Here is a 22,149-nt window from a genome sequence, read left to right on the forward strand (position 1 = left end):
ATATCAGCAACTTTTTTTTAGAATCCAAAGCATTTTCAGAATTCCAATACTAAATAAAGTGTTTCAGGACATAATTGTTCTACAATGCTGCAACAAAGCAATGTAACTCAGTAAAATAAGGCAAAATAAGGATGCTATTCCTTATTCATATATATATATATATATATATATATATATATATATATATATATATATATATATATATATAAAAATGAATGTTTGTATGTTTGTCCTTTATGGAATCGTGAACTATTGGACCGATCATGATGAAAATTTGTACGTATATGTATTTTTTCACGGAGAAGGTTTATAAGCTATGCCCATCCCTTTCCCGATTCAGGATTCCGCCCCACTGGTTACAGAAATACCCATAAGAAATGCATTGCAGCAAACATATGTTAACGTCTTTTCAAATTTTTAATCAGCTGTTCTTTGTAAACATATATTACACTTATAGTTTTAAAGCATAGAGTAAGCTTAAGAGAAACGACAAATTTTGTTTAAACTGTTTTTGCAATCACTGTTAAACATAGACTTTACTATCCAGATAATACAATTCAAATTTGACGTAAAAATTCACCTTTAACTGCAATATTTATTTAATATAAACCATGCTCATGCTTGATCAGAAGAGTAATGCAGATATCATAATTACTATCTTACGTTGGCTACAAATATAAAGAATGTTATAAAAATCAACCTTAGTTGTTTTTTTTGACAGAAGTATGGTTCTCAAAACTCCGTGTGTACATATTCTCTCGATCGAGACAACAAAGCAAGCTCAATCGTGGCATCGGAGATATAACTAATTTAATCTAAAATTTATTATAGTAAAAAAAAAAAATTACTAAGTAATATAAGGACTTCGGTTCTTAAGATTTGCGTGCGAAGCCGTGGGTAACAGCTAGATAGAGGCAGGAATATGGTACATACCTTCATAATACGCCCAAGAGGCTCACGATGGAACGACTATCAATTATCTCAGCAATGTTTAGAATGTGATAGAAAAAGAATAAGTGAATATAGTGTACTGTTTTCAACGGGAAATTGCGTGCGAAGCCGCGGGCAACTTTTGCAAAAAATTATTGAAATGCGCAGCAAAGCGCGCCGGGCCCGCTAGTATATATATACTGTATATATAATGAATGTTTGTGTGTTTGTCCTTTATGGAATCGTAAACTACTTGACCGATCATTATGAAAATTTGTATGTACATGTATTTTTCCATGGAGAAGGTTTATATTGTATGCCCATTGATGTAACTTGCCACCAGGCAGTGCTGCGAACATAAAAGTTTTGAAAGCGCCTGCAAGTTATAAACTGCAATCACGACACAGTTACGTATATTAAGTAGCCAAAAACTATTTGAAGGTGCTAAGATGGTGTACACTTGTCTTAAAAATAAGTTATTTATTGAACTTAAAACTTGAATAGAAGACCACTTTATAATCAAATACATGTATGGATACAAATATAAAAACATACACTTTTGACAGATTTTCCTGATCGTGGCAACAAGGTCAAATCTACATCGGTGTTGTAAACATAATTCGCTTGAACCAGAAGTGTTCATACACGGGCAATGCTTACGAAGAGCGTGCGAAGCCGCGGGAAACAGCTAGTAGCTTATAAAATTACTGAACTTTCATATTACTTAAAGTTAGTGCTATATTTTATTTCAAAAGACAGTCGATTGATGTCTTTGATGTAGGTCCAACATGATCAAAAGATCGTATAAATAAAGATTTTGTTACTTTAGATGGTTGCGAAAGGTATTGTAATCTAGTATTAAACCAGGTTGTTAGTTCCCGTATTTCATGTATACGTGCAGCAAGACATTTTACTCGTATGTTATAGGGAAACTGTTAAAAGTGCCGGGGTCACAGGCGTTTTAAAAGCGACCTCAATACAGGGCGGTGACCTGTGGGGCATGAAACCCCTGAAGCTCGGGGGTAGGGGCCTGGAACGTTTCGAGAGTTAAGTCAGTACAATCGATGTTCGATTGCGTTAATCAAAACTAACGTTTTACTCACTGCTCTTTCTATCGTTTCCGAAGACGCGATAAACAGACAAATAATTTTTGGTGATTTCAAAACAAATTACAGAACATTTCTTTGCATACAGTTTTTTTTATTGACGTTGAAAGGTTTGAAAGGATAACAGGATTTCGGACATAAGCTATCGTGATATGTCACGAAATGTATAACACAATGTTTCGAGTGTTAAATCGGTGCAATCGATGTTCGATTGAGTTAACTAAAACCAACATTTAATCACTACTATTTCAATCGTTTACGAAGACACGGTAAATAGACAATTAATCTTTGGTAATTTCACAACTAATTACAGGACCGTTCGTTGCATAAAGTTTTTTTTATTGACGTCGAAAGGTTTGAAAGGATAACAGGATTTCGGATATTCGCTATCGTGATATGTCACGAAAGGTATAGCTCTACGTTTCGAGTGTTAAGATAGTACAATCGATGTTCGATTGAGATAATCAAACCAAAACACAAAACATTTTAGTCACTGCTCTTTCTATCGCTCCCGAAGACGCGATAAAACGGACGATTAATTTTTGGTGATTTCAAAACAAATTACGGGAACATTTCTTTGCATACAGTTTTTTTTATTGACGTCGAAAGGTTTGAAAGGATAACAGGATTTCGGACATTCGCAATCGTGATATGTCACGAAATGTATAACTCAATGTTTCGAGTGTTAAAGTTAGCAATCGATGTTCGATTGAGTTAATCAAACCAAAACAAAAAACATTTTAGTCACTGCTATTTCTATCGCTCCCGAAGAGACGGTAAACAGACGATCAATCTTTGGTAATTTCACAACTAATTACAGGACCGTTCGTTGCATAAAGTTTTTTTTATTGACGCCGAAAGGTTTGAAAGGATAACAGGATTTCGGATATTCGCTATCGAGATATGTCACGAAAGGTATAGCTCTACGTTTCGAGTGTTAAGTCAGTACAATCGATGTTCGATTGAGATAATCAAAACACACATTTTACTCACTGCTCTTTCTATCGTTTCCGATGACGCGATAAACAGACAATTATTTTTTTGTATTATTCACAACGAATTACAGAACCATTCTTTGTTTCAAGTTTTTTATTGACGATGAAAGGTTTGAAAGGACAACAGGATTTTGGACATTTGCTATCGTGATATGCCACGAAAGTTATAACACAACGTTTCTAGTGTTAAGTCAGTACAATCGATGTTCGATTGAGATAATCAAAAGAAAAAAATCATTTTACTCACTGCTCTTTATATCGCTCCCGAAGAGAGGATAAACAGACAATTAGTTTTTGGTAATTTCACAACGAATTACAGGACCGTTCTTTGTCTAAAGTTGTTTATTGACGGTTTAAAAAGGATAACAGGATTTCGGAAATTTGCCATCGTGATATTTTACAAAATGAAAACCAACGTTTCGAGGGTGGTAATCAATCCTCTTCGTCAGGTGTTGGGGGAAGGGCACTAATATATATATATATATATAAATAAATAACAGAAATAAGAAAAGATAAGATGCAAGTCCCGAACATAGCACAACACCTGGATTGGATTCCAAGCACCTTTCTGTTATTTATTTTTGTATGTATTAATAACCCTTCCACCTGACGAAGAGGGTAGATTCCAATCCTTGAAACGCTGTGTTATTCAGTTTGTAACATCACGATGGCAAAAGTCCGAAATAATTTTATAGGACGGTATTTAAAATACAGGGTGGGCCATAAGTCAGTTGTCATTAGCAATCCTTAGACTTTGTTTTTCCTAGCGTAGTAGTTGTGAACTTGACTAAGTCAAACACTAGCAGTTTGAGGTTATGTTTGTTTATTGTCGATATCTGAGAATGGACTTATCCCCCCATTATGGACTTATTGTGAGAGACTTTCTAAATAATAACTTTAATGAATGGATTGGCAGACGGGGTACTATTGAATGGCCTCCACGGTCCCCAGATATAACACCGATGGATTTTTCAGTGGGGGGTATACTAAAAAATGAGGTTTATTCAGTCAAGATTCGTAATTGAAGGATTTGAAGGAACGAATCCAATCAGAATTTGAAAACTTACAGTCCAGGAACATTTGCGACAAAATTTGTAAATCTGTGTTAAAAAGATGCAATCTTTGCTTAGAACAGCATGGAGACCACTTTGAGCATCTTTTGTAGGTTCTTTGAATACTACATGTTTTCCTGTATTAATAAATTGTATTTGTACTACATAGTAAAAGAAATGTATTTGTATTTTCTCTTGTTTGGTATATTATTGCACCAAATGCATTTTTGACAACTGACTTATGGCCCACCCTGTAGTATTTTTAGAGTATCTTGTTGCTAGGTATGTAGAAAATACGGGGGAAGGTAAGGATATGAGATTATTAATATGAAATAATCCTAATGTTATTCCTTCACCAGAGGGGCAATGCTGCGGCTCTATAACCACAGTCATGGTTTAGTTCCGGGAAGGTTCTACAAAATTTGCATAGTTTTTTCTGAAGGTGATGCAATTGATTTTGGTTTGGAAAATATGTTTTGTGTTAAATTTATAGCAATTAAGACAACGTCCCTGAATGCAGAAAAGTAGATAACATTTTTGGATCACTACTGTACTCTTAAAATTGCAGGAATTGTAAGTAAAAAATATAGACAGTTTTGCAATCAGGCCCAAATAAAAACGGATGGAAAATAAAATCGTAAATTTTTACAGTGCCGTATGTGCGTGACATATCTTTAGGCAGTGATATGATTTTATTAATTTTTGACTTGGGGAAAGTGTATATTAAAAAAAAATTAAATACATACTCGAGAAATTGACGTGCTTTGAAATATGTTTTCTTACCGAAATTGAATGAAATACAAAACTTGTTTCACTTCCTAAAGCTATACGTCATGTAGAAACGGTGAAAACTTCACATTTTTGTATTCAGCCGTTCTGTTCACTAAATTCTCTGAATTTCCTATTTTCAATTACCGTAATTTCCCCAGAAGTGATAGAAAAATATAAATGTCCATTATTTTAACATAAGAAATATTTTAAAACCAAAATCAAACACGCCACCTTTTATTGTAAACGATTTAAATACTATTGGTATAGAAACAATTCTCATAAAATGTTAATGTATATATACATGCATAATGTTAAACTTTCACACTTTAACGTTAACTTTAATGTTATTTTTTATTAGTGATTATTAACCCTCGGTACCCTCTCCGCCCCCCACAATAAATGCGTGTGTACGCCCCTGTGTGCAAGAACTATGACGTGTCCCAAAAGATACACAGACAAACGTGTCAATCTGTATTTTTGTGTCACAACCACTACACAACCATTGTGAAGACCAGGGATCCAAAAATACGGTGGTGACTGACGTCTTATTCTTTGCTTTGTGGTCAACGTCTTCTGTAACTTAACACAATTAGTAAGCGCACAATTAGCTATCAATTAGCAACTGGTATAGCAAATTTGCTGCAGAAGTGGGTCGTCCTTATCCAGACAAACAAGGAAGCAACTGACGTAGTAACGTCAATAGATGGAATGATACTACTCAATAAGTAGAACGAATATTTTAAGTAAAATTATCGTTTTTGCTTCGATTTACATGTCGATTTGACGCAACAAAATTAAACTAAAAATGCCCTCATGTAATGGTTGACATATCGCCTGTAGTAAACGCCTAATTTACTCACAAGGACAGTATGCCTATTATTTTCTAAGCACTAATCCAATCCATGAACATAGTAAAGTGATAAACACAAGAATGTGGAATGTGTTAATTTCAATAATTCTTATTATTAACAACAATAATATAATTGTTGGAATACTATCTTCGTAAAATTGATGGTTGAAGTTGATAACAAGACTAAAAAGGCAACGAAATGGTCGCCAAACTTTTTACATTTGTAGAAAACGTATCGCAAATCCAGGACATATTCTTTCTTATAAATGAGAGGAACGTAAATTTATAGGGGAAAAGAAATTACTGTTCAAATATGAGTTTAATTTATACATAGAAACGGAGCTATAACCCAAAGTGGTGATCTTTTCATTTCATCCAACTCCAATTTTGGGATATTCGGGTAAACTAATATATCCGCGCAGCGCCTGTATCTCTGGTGTTAGTCTTGTTGTACCTGCCAAAGTCCCTAGGGTTGCACCTAATAATGAGTCTCCTAAGCAGTCGAGAAGTGAATTTATTAAGAATTGCGTGATCAGGAACAGTCTGATGCATCTCGAAAGGAGACGATGTCATCTCGCTTTCGCAGTGTACAAAACACTCAGCGCTTGCAAAAACCCTATTGGTGACACAGATCGTCGTCTCTTTATTATATCGAATTAAGGTTACTGCGTCCTTCATAACTACAGGCTACAAGTACGCCACATCACGTGTCTTAACAGGCTTTGCTGAGGTTTCGGTGCAGAATTTTAAATGTACTTTATTGTGCTATTTTTCTCATTGCCATCATGGTTACCCATAAGACTTGTGCTAAAGTATTCGCTAACGCTCAGCCTAATTCCATGGAGTGACATGCACCATCATCGAACTAGGCGTTCCTTATACAGAAATGAAGCTTCGTGCACAGTTATAAATCTATGCGTCAGTTCTTTTTCGAGACAGACATGCAGAAATGACATTTTACCAGCCCCGTGAGTTATATGATTCGCTAAAGTTCAGCCAATAAAATGATCTTTGACACAAAATTTAATAAATTCACTCCAATACATGCAACAACTGTGGCTTTATATCCCGACCCTTTATTTTGACATCGAGATTTGTTGGTTGCAAACAGTATTTTATTGACGATTTCATAAATGTGTACAATGATTTATTATTATTTTCGACGTATTCGAGTATTTGACTCAATAACGAATTAAAGACTGTATATTGATTGACACAAAGAATGAAAAATGCTCTCGACTTAAAAGAATATTCCGACCAAAGCGGTAAATGACCTCGACCCCAACAATAACAGATACACCAAACAGGAAAGTCTCTCAGACAGACACATACAATAACAAGTGGAATCTCCGAGCGTGATTCAGCAGTATTGTATTTAACTCGTTCAATCGACTATTACTCGGCGATTTTTAAGTGGTCTGCATGGGGAGCTGATCGTTTGTAATTGAGGTTCAGCACCAAGTAAGGTTATAAGGTTATTTGCTAACCGACAAGGCTTACAAGTCGAAAAGATTCAGTTTGTGTAGCTACAATATTCGACCGTTGCTATGCACCCATTTGATAACCAAATGATTCAGAGAACGTGAAAGAACAAAGTAAAAACTAGGTTAACACTTATTAAACAATCAACTCCTTCAAACGAGTGGGATTGAATGATTACATACAGGTGCGACTTATCTGTAGTTGTCAAGTGCTATTTATACGGCAGAGTTGGTCAGACTGGGTCATGGCAACATGGCGTCAACGCCCTCTCGTCTCTTGAAACTGATAAATTTCTAGGTTATGTCAAAAAACAATAGGTTAGCACACGGTGCTACGACGGGTCATGTAATCTTGCCCGGCCATTAAGGCGTGTTCTTTTGTGTATAAAAAACTGGAATTGCTAAGAAAACAGATTATATTTTATTGCGAACAGTTCAAGATATATGCTTCCAATTATTAAAATGAAACAAGATCGTTAAGACATTATGAAGACAAGTAGGCTATCTCAGTTCTATGGTTCAAAACCTCACAATATTTATTAATTACGCTTTAAAATATGCATTTATTGTAATTTATGAGGTTCATTAAATATTATAAAAACCACACTTAAGCAAAGGTTATCTGTTTCGCCTTTTTTTAAGCGTATGTTATCCTATAGTATATCAAGTTGAGCTCGTAAAAAGGTTTACAACTGAAACTTATTTTGTAAATAGGTTCAGTAACTATAACCCTACTAAAGGTGTGTACGTCAGTGTCTTGAAAATAAAGGTTAAAATTAATTCTACCTTTTAAAAGCATTTAAAGCACTATGTAATGGACAATAGAAGGGTTTTACCTTTCCAGAGTTGATGTTGAAAATATCTAAAACCACTGTCTTCCAGAATCGCCCGTTCCAACATCTCATTACGCCTCCGTAATTTGCGATTTTACAGTTTTCGCACATGATGAAGGGTTTCACTTTTCAAAAGCCATTGCGGCGAAGGAGATTGTGCAATCTAAATGGCATCTGGTGAAAGCGGAAGAGGATTGTTGGGCGGAGATCCTCTAATCTGAGAGGTAAACAAAAGGATGGCACGGTGTAGGAGACCGGTGTACAGTTGTGGCGGATGTAAACACTCGAATGGAATGTGTCTTTTAGCTCCAGTTTAGTCTTGGAGAAGAGGTCCTGAGTATTAATACCGGCACGAAACAGCATGTTTTGAGAATCATAACACATAATATTTAGTTATCGGGGCCATATTCCGTTGTTGTCCGTTTCTGTGATACTACTTTTACTGATTAAATGTAAACGAAGAAAAATGACTTTGAAGGAGGTTAGAAAGTATTTTTCCAAACAGTCTGTGATTAAACCCTCTTTGCCATCGCGAACTGCCATAGTACCTTCGGCGCTTCCCCTCACTGATGACGTCGACAGAAAATTTCCCTCGAGATTTGCAGCTAAATTAATCATTATTGTTCAGTTTTTAAGAATCTGCCGCAGGGTATCAAAATTTAGTGGTAACCACGTAGAATATTTGAACATGTGGGATTTGATGAGAATTAAGGGAAATTTTGCATTAAATTCATAAGTGCCCCCTGTTGTTGCATTGATACTACCTGACATCAGTAATATGATGTTATATAAAAATTCAAGTACTGTACGTTACATTTTAGTACTGAATTCTATGTCGAGCCACACTAAAAAGATAACAAAAGACATTAACCCTATTAAGTAGGAAGTTGTAACAAATATATTACAATAATAATGCTGCACTATAAAATTCACGCATCTCTTACGTAATATCTTTCGCTTCGCTATACATCCTGTATATTACACTGTTAATTTATTTTAAATAGGACTATATTTTTATAATCTCTCTGAAAATTGAGTGTGCGCTTATACTACGAATAAACGGAAAAAGATAGAGCTATTATCAATACTAAACAATCTAGAAGACATTGCAAGAAACAATACAATCTGCAAGAAGTAAAAACACTGCAATAAACGAATACCACAGGTATTCTGGTAAATGTAGAAATAACAAATTAATTTATAGTTTTCATGAACTTAGCCTAACCAACACTTCATTATTAATATTATTTCAACTTGTTGATGTTCGTTTGTTCACTTGATGTAATCATGAAAATATCAAGTTCTAGCTTGAAATATTGAGCGTATAATAGAATACTGGATATGTTTGGCATAGTATTGATAGAACAATCGGAATTAAGGCACCGCTTATGCAATTTTGCTCATTTTATTGATAAAATTACCTGTATATCAGATATTAGGGGCGCACTTAGGGGAATATACGGGGGATGAATACACTCCCCCGAAATTCCATTTCATCTCATTTTTAATCGGCCATGCTTAAAACTGTTAATATTTCCAATAATATGTTAAAACGCGTGCGCACACACACACACACACACACACACACACACACACTTACATCCACAAACCGTCCAAAAAATAAATTCCTGGGTACCCACGTGCTGGATAATGTATATACTACGTATAATATATGTTTTAGCAGTAACAAAAAGCTTTTCGATTATGTGGAATAAACCATAATGGAAATTTGTGATTTGAGTTCTCAAGCTTGAAACTGACTGTCACTGTGTACTTCAGGTATTGGATGTATATTAGTTATGAGTTTGGATACCATCATGTTCATCCTGATAGCCAAGCCCAACGCCAGGTTTGAAACTGACTGTCACTGTATTTTGCAGGTATCGGAGGTATACTAGTGATGGGTTTGGTTATCATCATGTCAGGGGTGTTTATTCTAAGAGTGAAGCCCAACGCCAGGTTTGAAACTGACTGTCACTGTATTTTGCAGGTATCGGAGGTATACTAGTGATGGGTTTGGGTATTATCATGTCAGGGGTGTTTATTCTAAGAGTGAAGCCCAACGCCAGGTTTGAAACTGACTGTCACTGTATTTTGCAGGTATCGGAGATATACTAGTGATGGGTTTGGGTATTATCATGTCAGGGGTGTTTATTCTAAGAGTGAAGCCCAACGCCAGGTTTGAAACTGACTGTCACTGTATTTTGCAGGTATCGGAGATATATACTAGTGATGGGTTTGGGTATTATCATGTCAGGAGTGTTTATTCTAAGAGTGAAGCCCAACGCCAGGTTTGAAACTGACTGTCACTGTGTATTTTGCAGGTATCGGAGGTATACTAGTGATGGGTTTGGGTATTATCATGTCAGGAGTGTTTATTCTAAGAGTGAAGCCCAACGCCAGGTTTGAAACTGACTGTCACTGTATTTTGCAGGTATCGGAGATATACTAGTGATGGGTTTGGGTATTATCATGTCAGGGGTGTTTATTCTAAGAGTGAAGCCCAACTCCAGGTTTGAAACTGACTGTCACTGTATTTTGCAGGTATCGGAGATATACTAGTGATGGGTTTGGACATCATCATGTCAGGGGTGTTTATTCTAAGAGTGAAGCCCAACGCCAGGTTTGAAACTGACTGTCACTGTGTATTTTGCAGGTATCGGAGGTATACTAGTGATGGGTTTGGTTATCATCATGTCAGGGGTGTTTATTCTAAGAGTGAAGCCCAACGCCAGGTTTGAAACTGACTGTCACTTTTTTTAGCAGGTATCGGAGATATACTAATGATGGGTTTGGACATCATCATGTCAGGGGTGTTTATTCTAAGAGTGAAGCCCAACGCCAGGTTTGAAACTGACTGTCACTGTGTATTTTGCAGGTATCGGAGGTATACTAGTGATGGGTTTGGACATCATCATGTCAGGGGTGTTTATTCTAAGAGTGAAGCCCAACGCCAGGTTTGAAACTGACTGTCACTGTGTATTTTGCAGGTATCGGAGGTATACTAGTGATGGGTTTGGGTATCATCATGTCAGGGGTGTTTATCCTGAGGGTGAAGCCCAACGCCAGGTTTGTCGCCGCCTGGATAGCATTCACCGCCGTAGTCTACGCCATCGGTAAGTGGAAATTGAGGTTGTAATTGTTTAGCATCTGGGAAATTCATATGTATGAGTATAAATAAATTAAACAATACATTCAGTTTTACCAATACCAAAACAATAAGAAAAGTAACAAAACATAACAATAAGAATATAGAAAATAGATGAACAATTATTAGAACTTTATGTTTTGAATCCGTCAGTCACTGGATTGTGGCCACGGTACAATTATGAAGAGCGAGAACTATTAACAATTGGATGTATATCCTACGATTTTTCATTTTAAAGACAAATACTACGATTACAGACAGCTACACAATCGTGAACACTACTAAAACCACTCCCTCTTGTAATGGTCGTGAGTCCATAAAATTTACGTAATTGAAAATAGTCCCAGATAATCGCTCGACGTGCACTTGTAATCGTGAGGTTTAAAAATAGCGAAGAGCAAGTCCTAGTTGATTTATAGTCGGACACCCTGGTACCGCACTGCCCCGTATCATTTGGCTAATGGTGACTGCCTTCATCCCGTGGTTATATAGACCCTTCGAACCTTGTGATTAGCAATTTGTGCTTTAGTACATATAATCATAGTGTTGCAATTCCTGCGGCCATATTAAATAGCTAATAGCTTCTTGTGCAATGTGACCAAGCCGTGCTCCTCACAATTAAACTGTCTGGCTCGTTGTTTTGTATACATTATCCGATATGATGCGGCCGTTCCGGGAGCTTTATTTCTTGCTGCAGGTTGGCACTCCTGTGAGGGCGCCAGCATGCGTGCAGAAAACACTGAACCTCAATTAAATACTTTATATATAGTCGCCACTATCTCATCAGAAGGTTATCATATGTGTAACCGGTCATCGTACACATATTTTTTACATTTATAGTGTTTGTCAACAGTGTTAACAATGTAGGCCTAGGCGAGATGATTAGGTTAGGGATGTATTAATAACAACCCAAAGTTTCAAAGTGTATAAATTAAAAGTGCATGAAAGTAATGTTATTGATTTTATTCCTTATAATTATTATATGTCCAAAATGCTAATGCTAATTTTGATAATCCTTCCATTGATATACCAGTTGACAAGAGTTCATTTTGGAAAATTTTGAGGGTAGATGCTAGCACGATTTTTTGAGGTGGCCTTGTAAAAAATGGCTACTTTTTAAAGAAGCATCCTTTCAATCCCAATCTTAATTTTTACTCATGTTACAAATTAATTATGAATTTTTAACCTGTCATAGCACTTAAAACTGTTAAGTTTAATAATATATTAAACAATACACATCTAAATATCAATTAGATATTTTCAATTACAGAGGACTTTTAGGACATTCAGTGTTAATGTATTCAGTGTTGTTAGTAGAAGAATTTTAACTTGTAACTGTAATTCAATGTAAAGCACTAATATGCACAAAATAATAGTTTTGAAAAAATAAACGTAGTTCTAGTTCAACTCTAAATTTTGAGGCTGTACGGTATATAAAGTTTTAACATGGGGTTTTTTAAGCAAGTTGATTTAACAACAGTCAATATTGTTTGTTTTGAATATTTGTAACGTTTTACTTGTGAATATTCCTGCCTTTGAATAGCCCTTGAAAAAGTTTTTTTTTACCTGTAAATAAAAAAAGTGGATTACATTCATAACATGGAAATTTTTTGAATGTCAAAGGTTTTTAATTTACAAAATTGTTAAATTTAATTTCTCCCATTCGCAGTTTTATGTAGCACAAACAACCTAGATGCTTCACGTATAGTATTATACAAAATAATGTATGATCTCTTCAAAGGATAAAATCATTATCACAAGGCACTGTTTTAAATTAAAGTTCATAACATTTTTAATGCTAGTAATGAGGTTTTGAAGGATGACAACCTCATTGTTTTTATTAGAGTTAAGAACTAAAGCTTACGCCCAACTTGTGCAGACTGAGATAAGAGTAAAATTTACAATAGTGTAAACATGCAGTATCATTGTTACTAAATATGACTCGGCAAAGCGCGAATTAAGACATTGTCTCGTCTCTCTATCTACAAAGCCATTAAAGTACCATAAGCATTAGGGACTATCAGATAACGTAACAGTAAGCATAAAGTAAAAATAGATAACTACTCGTGTTATAATTGTTTATGTTTGTTATAGGAATGGGCATCTTGATGACAATAGGATGTCCTATGGACGATTTTGCAGGCATCAAGATAGGAGAAGGGTAAGCGATTTTGTAGAATTGCATGCTCAAAAAGGCAAAGCAGTGATGTGGAAAAAGAAATAAAATGTTATTAGGTACATCATAAACGTACGGTCGTTACATGTAAAGGTAGACAAAACTAATGATACAACCTTTTAATATAGCCATATTAAAGGTGTTTGACACTTTTGTGTTCACCTCCAAAATTTGTCTGGGATTGCTATCAAGTCGTTTCTTCCCTTGACAGAATCAATAATGTGACTGTTTGTTGGGTTTCTGGTCATCTCTGGGAATGAAAGAGCTGATGTCCTGGCCAACTTGGGCTCAGCGTCAACTGTTCTGTGGTATTCCTACTTGAGAATCCCCTAGGGCTGTCTCAAAATGAGTTCACGCTGAACATGAGAGAAGGTGGAGGCTGCATCCGGGTCTGAGAATTAGCAGAATGGTTCTACAGTCGCCTTCCCAGGGTGGCGTCTGACATTCTCTCCTTAAGAAGATTGGTGTCTTCTAGGGAATTCTGAGGAAGCATCTTCACAGAGCTGGCATTCCCCAGGAGGATCCATTCTGTAGAATGTGTGACAAGCAGGAGGAATCTGCTGAACACCTGCTCTTTGATTGTCCTACAATAGCAAGGGATTGCTAAGCCATCTTTGGTAGTCTGAACAAGGGTGGGGGGGATCTAATCAGATGTTTTCAGCGGTTTGTGGAACCGGGGGTGCGTAAAAAGTCCTTGAGGCTCAAGTGCATGTTAATAGGCCACCCCTAAGGAAGAAGACACACCCACCGCAGTCATTATGATAAACAGAAACGAGTACGGTACAATACAGTAATTGTGGTGTAGTCAAACAAATACAAAAATCAAACATGAATTGTTTTAAACTAGAACACTGAAACATTATTGCTTTTTAAATTTTATTAATATTTAGAAATATCTAAATTAAGAGCACACACTAGTCAAATGTCAGTGCGTATCTGAGGCTTCGATTTTTAGCTCAGGGATAAATTTAAATCTGCATTATTTCAGTCATAAATCATTCCCTTCAGAAACCAAAATTTTAGTTTCTTGGTGCTAATGAATTAAAAAATTACGGTTATGTATTGAATCTTGAGTATCAACAGTAATGGAATTCTAATTGATGTGCGATCTGGACAGGGTGAACCTGGCAACATTCGAGTCACCTTGCAAGTTGGACTGTAACTGCAACATGACCAAGTTCAACCCTGTCTGTGGAGCCGACAAGTTGACCTACTACTCGCCCTGCCATGCAGGTTGCCACAACTTCACCCTCACTAAGGATTCTTTTATTGTAGATCAGGTAAGAAATGTAAGAGTTCTGTTGTGATAGATCAGTTTCTTATTGTTACAGTAAGGTGGACTTACAACATTGCATCTTAAACTGTTTATAGTTGTTGAATGAGTTTTTAGTTCTTCCGCTACCTCATGGAACAAGACAATTTGCGTACTTTAGAAGTAGATAGATACTTGGACAGTGATATTGAGTCTTCTAAGATACTCAAAGACTGAAACATAAGTGAATTATAAATTGTAAATGAATGGTTATTGTATGTAATGTAAATAGGTTATTTTAATTATCATTTTAATAATAACAGTTGCATGTAACAAACAGTTTTATCTCATCTCCCAGACAACTAATTCAGCAGCTTGTCATAAATTCATTAAAACAATGAAAAATTTAAGTGAATTTTGATTGATTTGTTATGCTTTATAATTAAGTAATCCAATAAAAACTGGTGTTCCATGTAAAAAACACTGTGCTGTTTTTAATTAAAAATATTAAAACCGATGAACAAAAAAGTAATAGAATATTGACAGTTGCTTTTGATTTTGTTTGTTTTTCTTACTAAAAACATTGTAAATATGTATTAAAAAAATTATTTGGAGAAAGCAACAAACACTATATTGTAGAGCAACCAAATAGACTAAAATGTCTTGAAAAATTGGCTAATTTATCTGTATCCAAACTCATTTTATTAATATTTTAGTACATGCATGCATTTTTGCCAAAATCAATTCTAACATTTAGTCCAAGAGAGGCTAAGTTAATTGATTCCTCAATGGGTTAATGAGACTACACAGTGGTGTATCAGTACTTTGGTATTGTACTCTGATCCTATCTAATGATTGTTATTACCCGATTATAAGTAGATAAATACTTACACACCTATTATAAATAGGAAAAGATTAACCTATATGAGTGCTATGTGATCGGAGCTTGCATTTTGGTATTATCTCGATGGATGTTTTTCTTCTTTCACCACAAGTGCAGGGCCACGAAAGCCTTGCACTGATGGCCAGGGGTTTATCCAATGTGTACTTTCCCAACCTCAGATCACGTCCCAGATCGTCCACAGTATTCTGACATCCCTCGAGATAGTACCAAAATTCAAGCTCGGACCATGTGAGTGCTCGTAAAGATTAACGTTAAATTTAGTACTACTAGTAACATATGTATGATAACCTAATCTAACTTGTCCACTGTCACGCTGTATAAATTGTGGCCTCGTGTAATGCCAGTGTATCAATTAAGGGAGAAAAAAAGTGGGAAAAGATGGACTGATTGTGCTATCCCAAATCTAACATGAAAAGGTTGGAACTTTTACTGTCAAAGACTTTTAGAAAATAAATTAGTCTTTTGCTTTAAAGCCATTCACGTGTCAAAAAGTGATTGCTTGGTCTTTAACATTGTTTATCAGAATAATAACACTCTTTCTCGCCCTACATCTTACTTAGAGAAATCTGGAAATATTATGACATGAAGTTTTATGAATGAAGTCATGTATTTTGTACATTTGAGTCTGTAAGGAACATAATTTTAAAATAATTTTAATGAGACATCTGTTTAAAAAGTGAACTCAGGATTGCAATCGTAAATTCTGCAATGATTTTAGCTCTCATGTGTATTTGGAGTATCGAAACTCTCATAAATAGAGACAGTTACTAGACCATACTGAGGTGTCCTATGCATGTACTACTAGGTTAATGTGGGTTGATTTGCTAATATTAGTAGTTAAATAGTATAATGTAATTTGACGCTGTTGGTCCAGTTCACAGACTGCTCGTGTATGACATCGGAGGACCAAACGACAGAACGCATCGGCGTTTGCGAGAGTCAGTGTAACAACTTCGTGTGGTACATCATCCTGTTCTCCATGTTTGTGTTCGTACACTCCACCTCGGAGGTGGGCAGCATGTTGTTGATCCTGCGCTGTGTGGATCCACGCGACAAGGCCATGGCCCTCGGCCTCATCCAGTTCGCTATAGGCCTCTTCGGTAAGTACTCGGTAGTGGTTTAGTTATGGTCAGATGTTTGCGATAAGTGTAAATATGACATCATTTTAATTTAAACTAGTTAAATTGCTTAAACAAGCCATTTCAGAATTATTTTTGCATTATCCATAATAGAGTATTACACCTAAAGATGGTTTGATAGACGCTTTACATTATTAAAATATATTACCATCAACGGTTTGACATATAATTTATTGAGAATCAGGGTGTACCAAAATTGTGAGTGAGTTATCTGAACATCGAAGACGTCAAGTCATGGTGACCGTATTCTCCTAAAACGTAACTCTGGAAGTTGGCCTTAATATCACGAATTCGATTCCCACACCTGACGTTCGTGAGTTTTACACTGGTTTACACTGACATGAGAGTCACTAAAAGTCTGGTGATAGGGCCCACCTTGAAATTACAATGGTTGCCTTGGTCGTAAGTTAACTAGATCAGTATATTCTTATATAAGTTTACCAGACTCAAAACTGTCATCAGGTACACAATTGAGACAATGAGACTAGTAATTCACCTATTTATCAGTGTCTCTGATGTCAAAACGATGTAGATGTTTTGTTTTGAGGTTCTTCGTCGTTGACTATCTTTGGTTCTCTTCAGACGAACATGACTCCAGATGCCAGGAGTCACGTCTGAGACAGTGTCAGATACCAGACACTGCATTAAAAGGAAAATGAACTGCAGCTACACTAAAAATTCAATTGAATCAACCCTTCCTACCATAGCTACTTGTTTTGTGTTATTTTATGTTTTGCAAGGCATTTATTACTAAACAACAATAATAATAGCTTTTAGATTTAAGAAACCGTTTAAACCATAACATCAAACTATGAAAACCCTTGTGTTAAAACTACCGTGTCAAAGATTTAATGTGATTACTACATTGTGGTTAACGGAACAAATAATTCCATGTGTAAAACTAGTTCAAGCTTGAATTGTTCAAGCTGAACAAGCTTTTTCATTCCGCTCAATCAAAAAATTGGTTCGTATGAACTCTTTTTATGTACATTCAGTATCGTATTTACAATACATAATGAAAACAGTTTGGAGAAAACTCATGAAGCAGTTTATGAGTGGTTTTGACACACTTTTATCAATCTCTGATATCAGACAGTAGCTGATCAAGCACATAGATGTAACACTTGTCATTTATGTGCTGTTCTTAATACATTACATCTGTGTTGCCTGTACAGGGAACGTCCCGTGTCCGATAGTGTATGGTGCCATCGTAGACTCGGCATGTCTGCTGTGGGATACAGTCTGCGGCAAGCAAGGAGCCTGTCGCCTCTACGATACCAAGATGTTCCGCCTCTTCTTCCACGGTCAGTTACAACAAATGTTATATACAGATTAGCTTAACTCCGTAACAGATTTTTTGTACCTTTAACTAAGTTGCTTGCTGTTTTTTGTTTGCTGTGTTTTACAGATATAAATTTGTAAACTAAATATATATTTTTTTGTGCAAAAGGTAATTTTTTTTTCAAATTTGGTATATATCATCCACTAAGTTATTTTCACTATTCATTTGCATGTCGACATCATCACACAATCAAACCAATCATCTAATTGTGTGTTGAATATTTCCATAGTACAATAAATACTAGAAATTACCATTAAATACTCCAGGACGGGTGACACAACAACAACAACAACGCGGTAGCTGTATGCACTGTGCGACTACAACGAAATTACCAAGGTGCAAACACTCATGACAGAGGACCAAGTAAGTGCTGACATCTAGTAGGCAACTCCAGAACTACTTGCACAATGCATGGTTTTTATACAACTGCTTCTTGTGCAATATTACAGCAGGTAACAGAATAAAACAGGATGCAGGACAACAATATAATGATGTGTAATATTACGCCAGTAGCACACTTATAAGCAATCACTATGAATGTAATATTGTGTCAAAAATCAGTGTAATACATTTTTCAAAACTAGATAGAAACAACGTTCTTGGTTAGTGACTTACTTTATGATGTTCGTCAGGCTATGCCCCTCCCCCCAGATCATGCCACCCCTAGTTTCTCCTGTCATTGACACTATAACCTTTTTAATATCTCTGGCTAGCATCTAAAGGATTGATGCCTTGCTATCACTTAGGCCTTTCCAAGTACGCCAGGTGCAGCACTAAACTGCTGCCTGAACCTTATCCCTGGGAGAAGATGGAGGCTACATCCGGATCTGAGGATGAGTAGTTTATTCCTGCGGTCGCCTTTCCTCAGGGTGGCATCTGAAATTCCTTAGGTAGATCGGTGTCTTCTCAAGTTGTGGGTTTAATGAGGTCATCTGAGGAAGCATCGTTACAGTCATTCAGGATATGGCTAGGAGTGCCTACTGACTTCAGCAGCCGTGGCTTTGGTCAGTCTCGGGTTGCAACAGTGAGCACTACTAAATTAGCATCCTGATTCAGGAGGATGCTTTGCACATAACCTCTTATCAGATGCCTCAAAGATTATCCTTTGAGAAACCCTTCAGGGCTGTTATACCTTCTAAGGAGATGTGGTCGGAGGGAAAGAAACTTTTTCCATCAGTGGAGCCTGAGTGGTTTATGGGTAGCTCTAAAACAAAGAGTGGCACAGGTGCTAGGATTGTGGGGGTGAGACCATATAGGGAGCTGGTGGTTCCTATGGGTCCTTATCCCACAGTATTTCAGGCGGAAGTTACAACCATTATGGAATCTGCTCGTGAGAATCTTCGATTGCAGTATAGGAGTAAGATTATTAGCATTTACACAGATAGCAGGCAGCATTGGATTCGTGTATGTTCAATTCCAAACTTGTCTAAGATTTTGTCAAGTCATCAAGTAATTTCTTCCCTCAGCATAGTAAAAAATATGACTGTTGAATTCCTGGTCATGAGGAGATCTCTGGGGACGAATCAGCTGATGCCCTGGTTGACCGTCAACCATTATCTGGTATTTCTAGGTGTGGATCCTTTAGGGCTGTCTCAAAGTAGGTTCACACTGAACATGAGAAAAGATGGAGGCTGCATCCGGATCTGAGGATGAGTAGTTTATTCCTGCAGTCGCCTTCCCTCAGGGTGGCATCTGAAATTCCCTCCTTAGGTAGATCGGTGTCTTCTCAAGTTGTGGGTTTAATGAGGTCATTTGAGGAAGCATCGTCACAGTCATTTTACGGGAGGATCAGCTCTGTAGATGTAAGCAGGAAGAAACTGCTGAACACCTGCTCTTTGATTCTCCTGCAATAGCAAAGAGAATGTTATGACTTCTTTGGTAGTCAGGACAATGAATTTCCTCCTGGTAGTCACAGGTGGTGAATTTCCTCTTGCTTAAATACAACTGGAGCTTGCTCATCATAAAGCTTTTATGTGTTTGAAGATATGTACTGTTCCATTAAGTCCACATTCCTCATTATTTTAATATTGCTCAAGTCTATTTCTAAAACCTTATAGACAGCCTCTTGATAACTGACTTTTAACTTTTTGTACTATTTGTGTTCTTCAAGAGTCAGGATGGGTATTTAAATTCACTGCAGCTGTTCAATAAGAAACCAATATTTGTATCGCCCAATAGAAAGACTGAATTGATTTCAACAGCCAGGTTTTCAAAGAGAGGGTAAAACGGAGCCAGGCCCATACTCAGACCGGTTTTTACGGACAATTTTATCTGGGACTGGGCTGGGCCCCGCCACACAAGTGGACAGAAAGTAAGGCAAGTGCAGTCAACCGCTCATTCCCCATTTTGTTCCCTAAAAGGATCTTGATCCATTTCAATGTTAAGAATGATCTTTCAACAGTACATATCAGTAATACTGAATTATTTAAATAATAATAACTGTTTTACTAAAAAATTAATTGAAAAAATTTGGGGGTCCAGATTCCTTGGATCCACTTACTAGCTACGTCCTTGACCCCACACATCTATTGAAGAGATATATGGGGCCTGGCCAAATATCTTTTCTGAGGTTCGCCAAAGCTGAATACAGCCCTAAATGGAGCTACAAGAGAAGTGAATCTAGCATATGGAGATCTATAAACCTTTTTCTTTCACCCATCCAACTACACACAGAGTCTCTAAACCATGGTCCGATTCTTCAGTGTGTGAGTATTGTTCATGGGCGATGTCATGATTTGTGTAAAAGGTCACACCTCTCCCTGCATATGTCCCAGCACTTTGACATCAGAGCGATCACTCCTTAGCAATTTGTAACCTGGTATTATCTAGTAGTCTGAAGGGGTGTTGGAATGGAACTAGGTCTTGGAAATTGGAAAGACATCAAAATAAAAATCATGCACGAGGTAGCTCATTTCTTTGTGTTCAATGACTTCATGTTCGTGTGCAAAACTTTTGGATGTTTATTACCCTACCCCTCTGTTACTTTTCTGAGTTTCGAGAATTACACTATCAGGTTCAGGACACAGTCTAGGAGTGTTAGGCTCAATTTAGATCTTCGGGTTGGCTGCATTCACATTATTATTAAGTGATATTATAAATATTTGCTTAAAATATAACAATTTCAAGAACTTGATCTTTTTTGTGGTCTTTATGCCATTGTGACGTGTCGAACACTGATCACTCCAAAAGAGTTTAAACAATGTCTGGCTTAACAGGTTGACAACGGCAGACGCCTTACTGCGGAGAGTAGCCTGTCTCACTCAATAAAGAGCTGAAATGAAGGTGTTAAAGATAAAACATATAATAATATTATTTATCTGTTTATTTGTCATTATGTTACAACACATTGTAATTGCTTTTTCACCAGCAAAAGGTTATTTTACATGTTATTTGTTGTACGCAAAGGTTATTTTACACATTGTGTTTTGTACGCAAAGGTTATTATACATGTTATGTGTTGTACGCAGGAACAACTGGGGCGATCATGTTGTGTGCGTTCTTCGTAGATATCATCGTGTGGTACAAGGCTGGCAGCATCAACTTTGTTGATGAGCAGACGACAGCTCAGGACGAAGAGCTCAACCCGATGACGGGAAAATCACGCTCGGAGACTAGTGTTTGATAAGTAAGTTGGTTACGTTCACGTTTGATTATATTTCAGTGCAAAATGGTTTTCAGAGTGTTATAAAGTAAGGCTAAGCGTTGAATGGTGAATATACTTTAGGAGGGCTCTAGGAGGCCCTAATGTGGTAGAGATTGATAGTGAATTAATTAACTATCTTATCCACGAGCAATATGTGTTTCAAACAATCAAGACTAATTTACATCAAATAAAGGCCAAAACAAGGTATTGTTGGTATAACGTTCTACAAATCTGAGACTTCTGCAAAAACCAGTTATATTTGTGGGCTCCTGTTCTCTAATGTCCATTGTGCTCAAAAGATAAGCCTCAAGGAATTTTAGGTGGTTTTAGAAATAGCAGGACAGTTCAACCATATTTGTTCCACTGATTTTTTCTTCCTCTCTACAGAGTCTTCATTCATCAGTTTGGCTTAGACCCACCTTCATCAGATGTTTCCGAAGAGGGCAATGTCCTGTTAGCACACCAAGTACTAGTTGTATATTCTTCTTTACTTAGATCTTGTAGACTAGTCCAAGTTTTAGCATACG

At 36.6% G+C, this 22,149-nt stretch overlaps 1 protein-coding gene across 1 annotated transcript in view; it reads left to right on the plus strand.

Moving 5' to 3' along the window:
- The window catches only part of LOC124363291 (solute carrier organic anion transporter family member 74D-like), a 108,666-nt gene that overhangs the window by 75,498 nt on the left and 11,019 nt on the right, over window positions 1-22,149 (plus strand). Inside the window, exons 3-8 of the mRNA XM_046818516.1 lie at window positions 11,009-11,134; window positions 13,261-13,327; window positions 14,460-14,622; window positions 16,373-16,598; window positions 17,813-17,941; window positions 21,447-21,604. Of these exons, the coding sequence (XP_046674472.1) occupies window positions 11,009-11,134; window positions 13,261-13,327; window positions 14,460-14,622; window positions 16,373-16,598; window positions 17,813-17,941; window positions 21,447-21,601 (866 nt within the window). The 3' untranslated portion in view covers window positions 21,602-21,604. The remainder of the gene's footprint in view (window positions 1-11,008; window positions 11,135-13,260; window positions 13,328-14,459; window positions 14,623-16,372; window positions 16,599-17,812; window positions 17,942-21,446; window positions 21,605-22,149) is intronic.

This window comes from Homalodisca vitripennis, chromosome 5, assembly GCF_021130785.1.
Source record: "Homalodisca vitripennis isolate AUS2020 chromosome 5, UT_GWSS_2.1, whole genome shotgun sequence".
NCBI classification, from domain to species: domain Eukaryota; kingdom Metazoa; phylum Arthropoda; class Insecta; order Hemiptera; family Cicadellidae; genus Homalodisca; species Homalodisca vitripennis.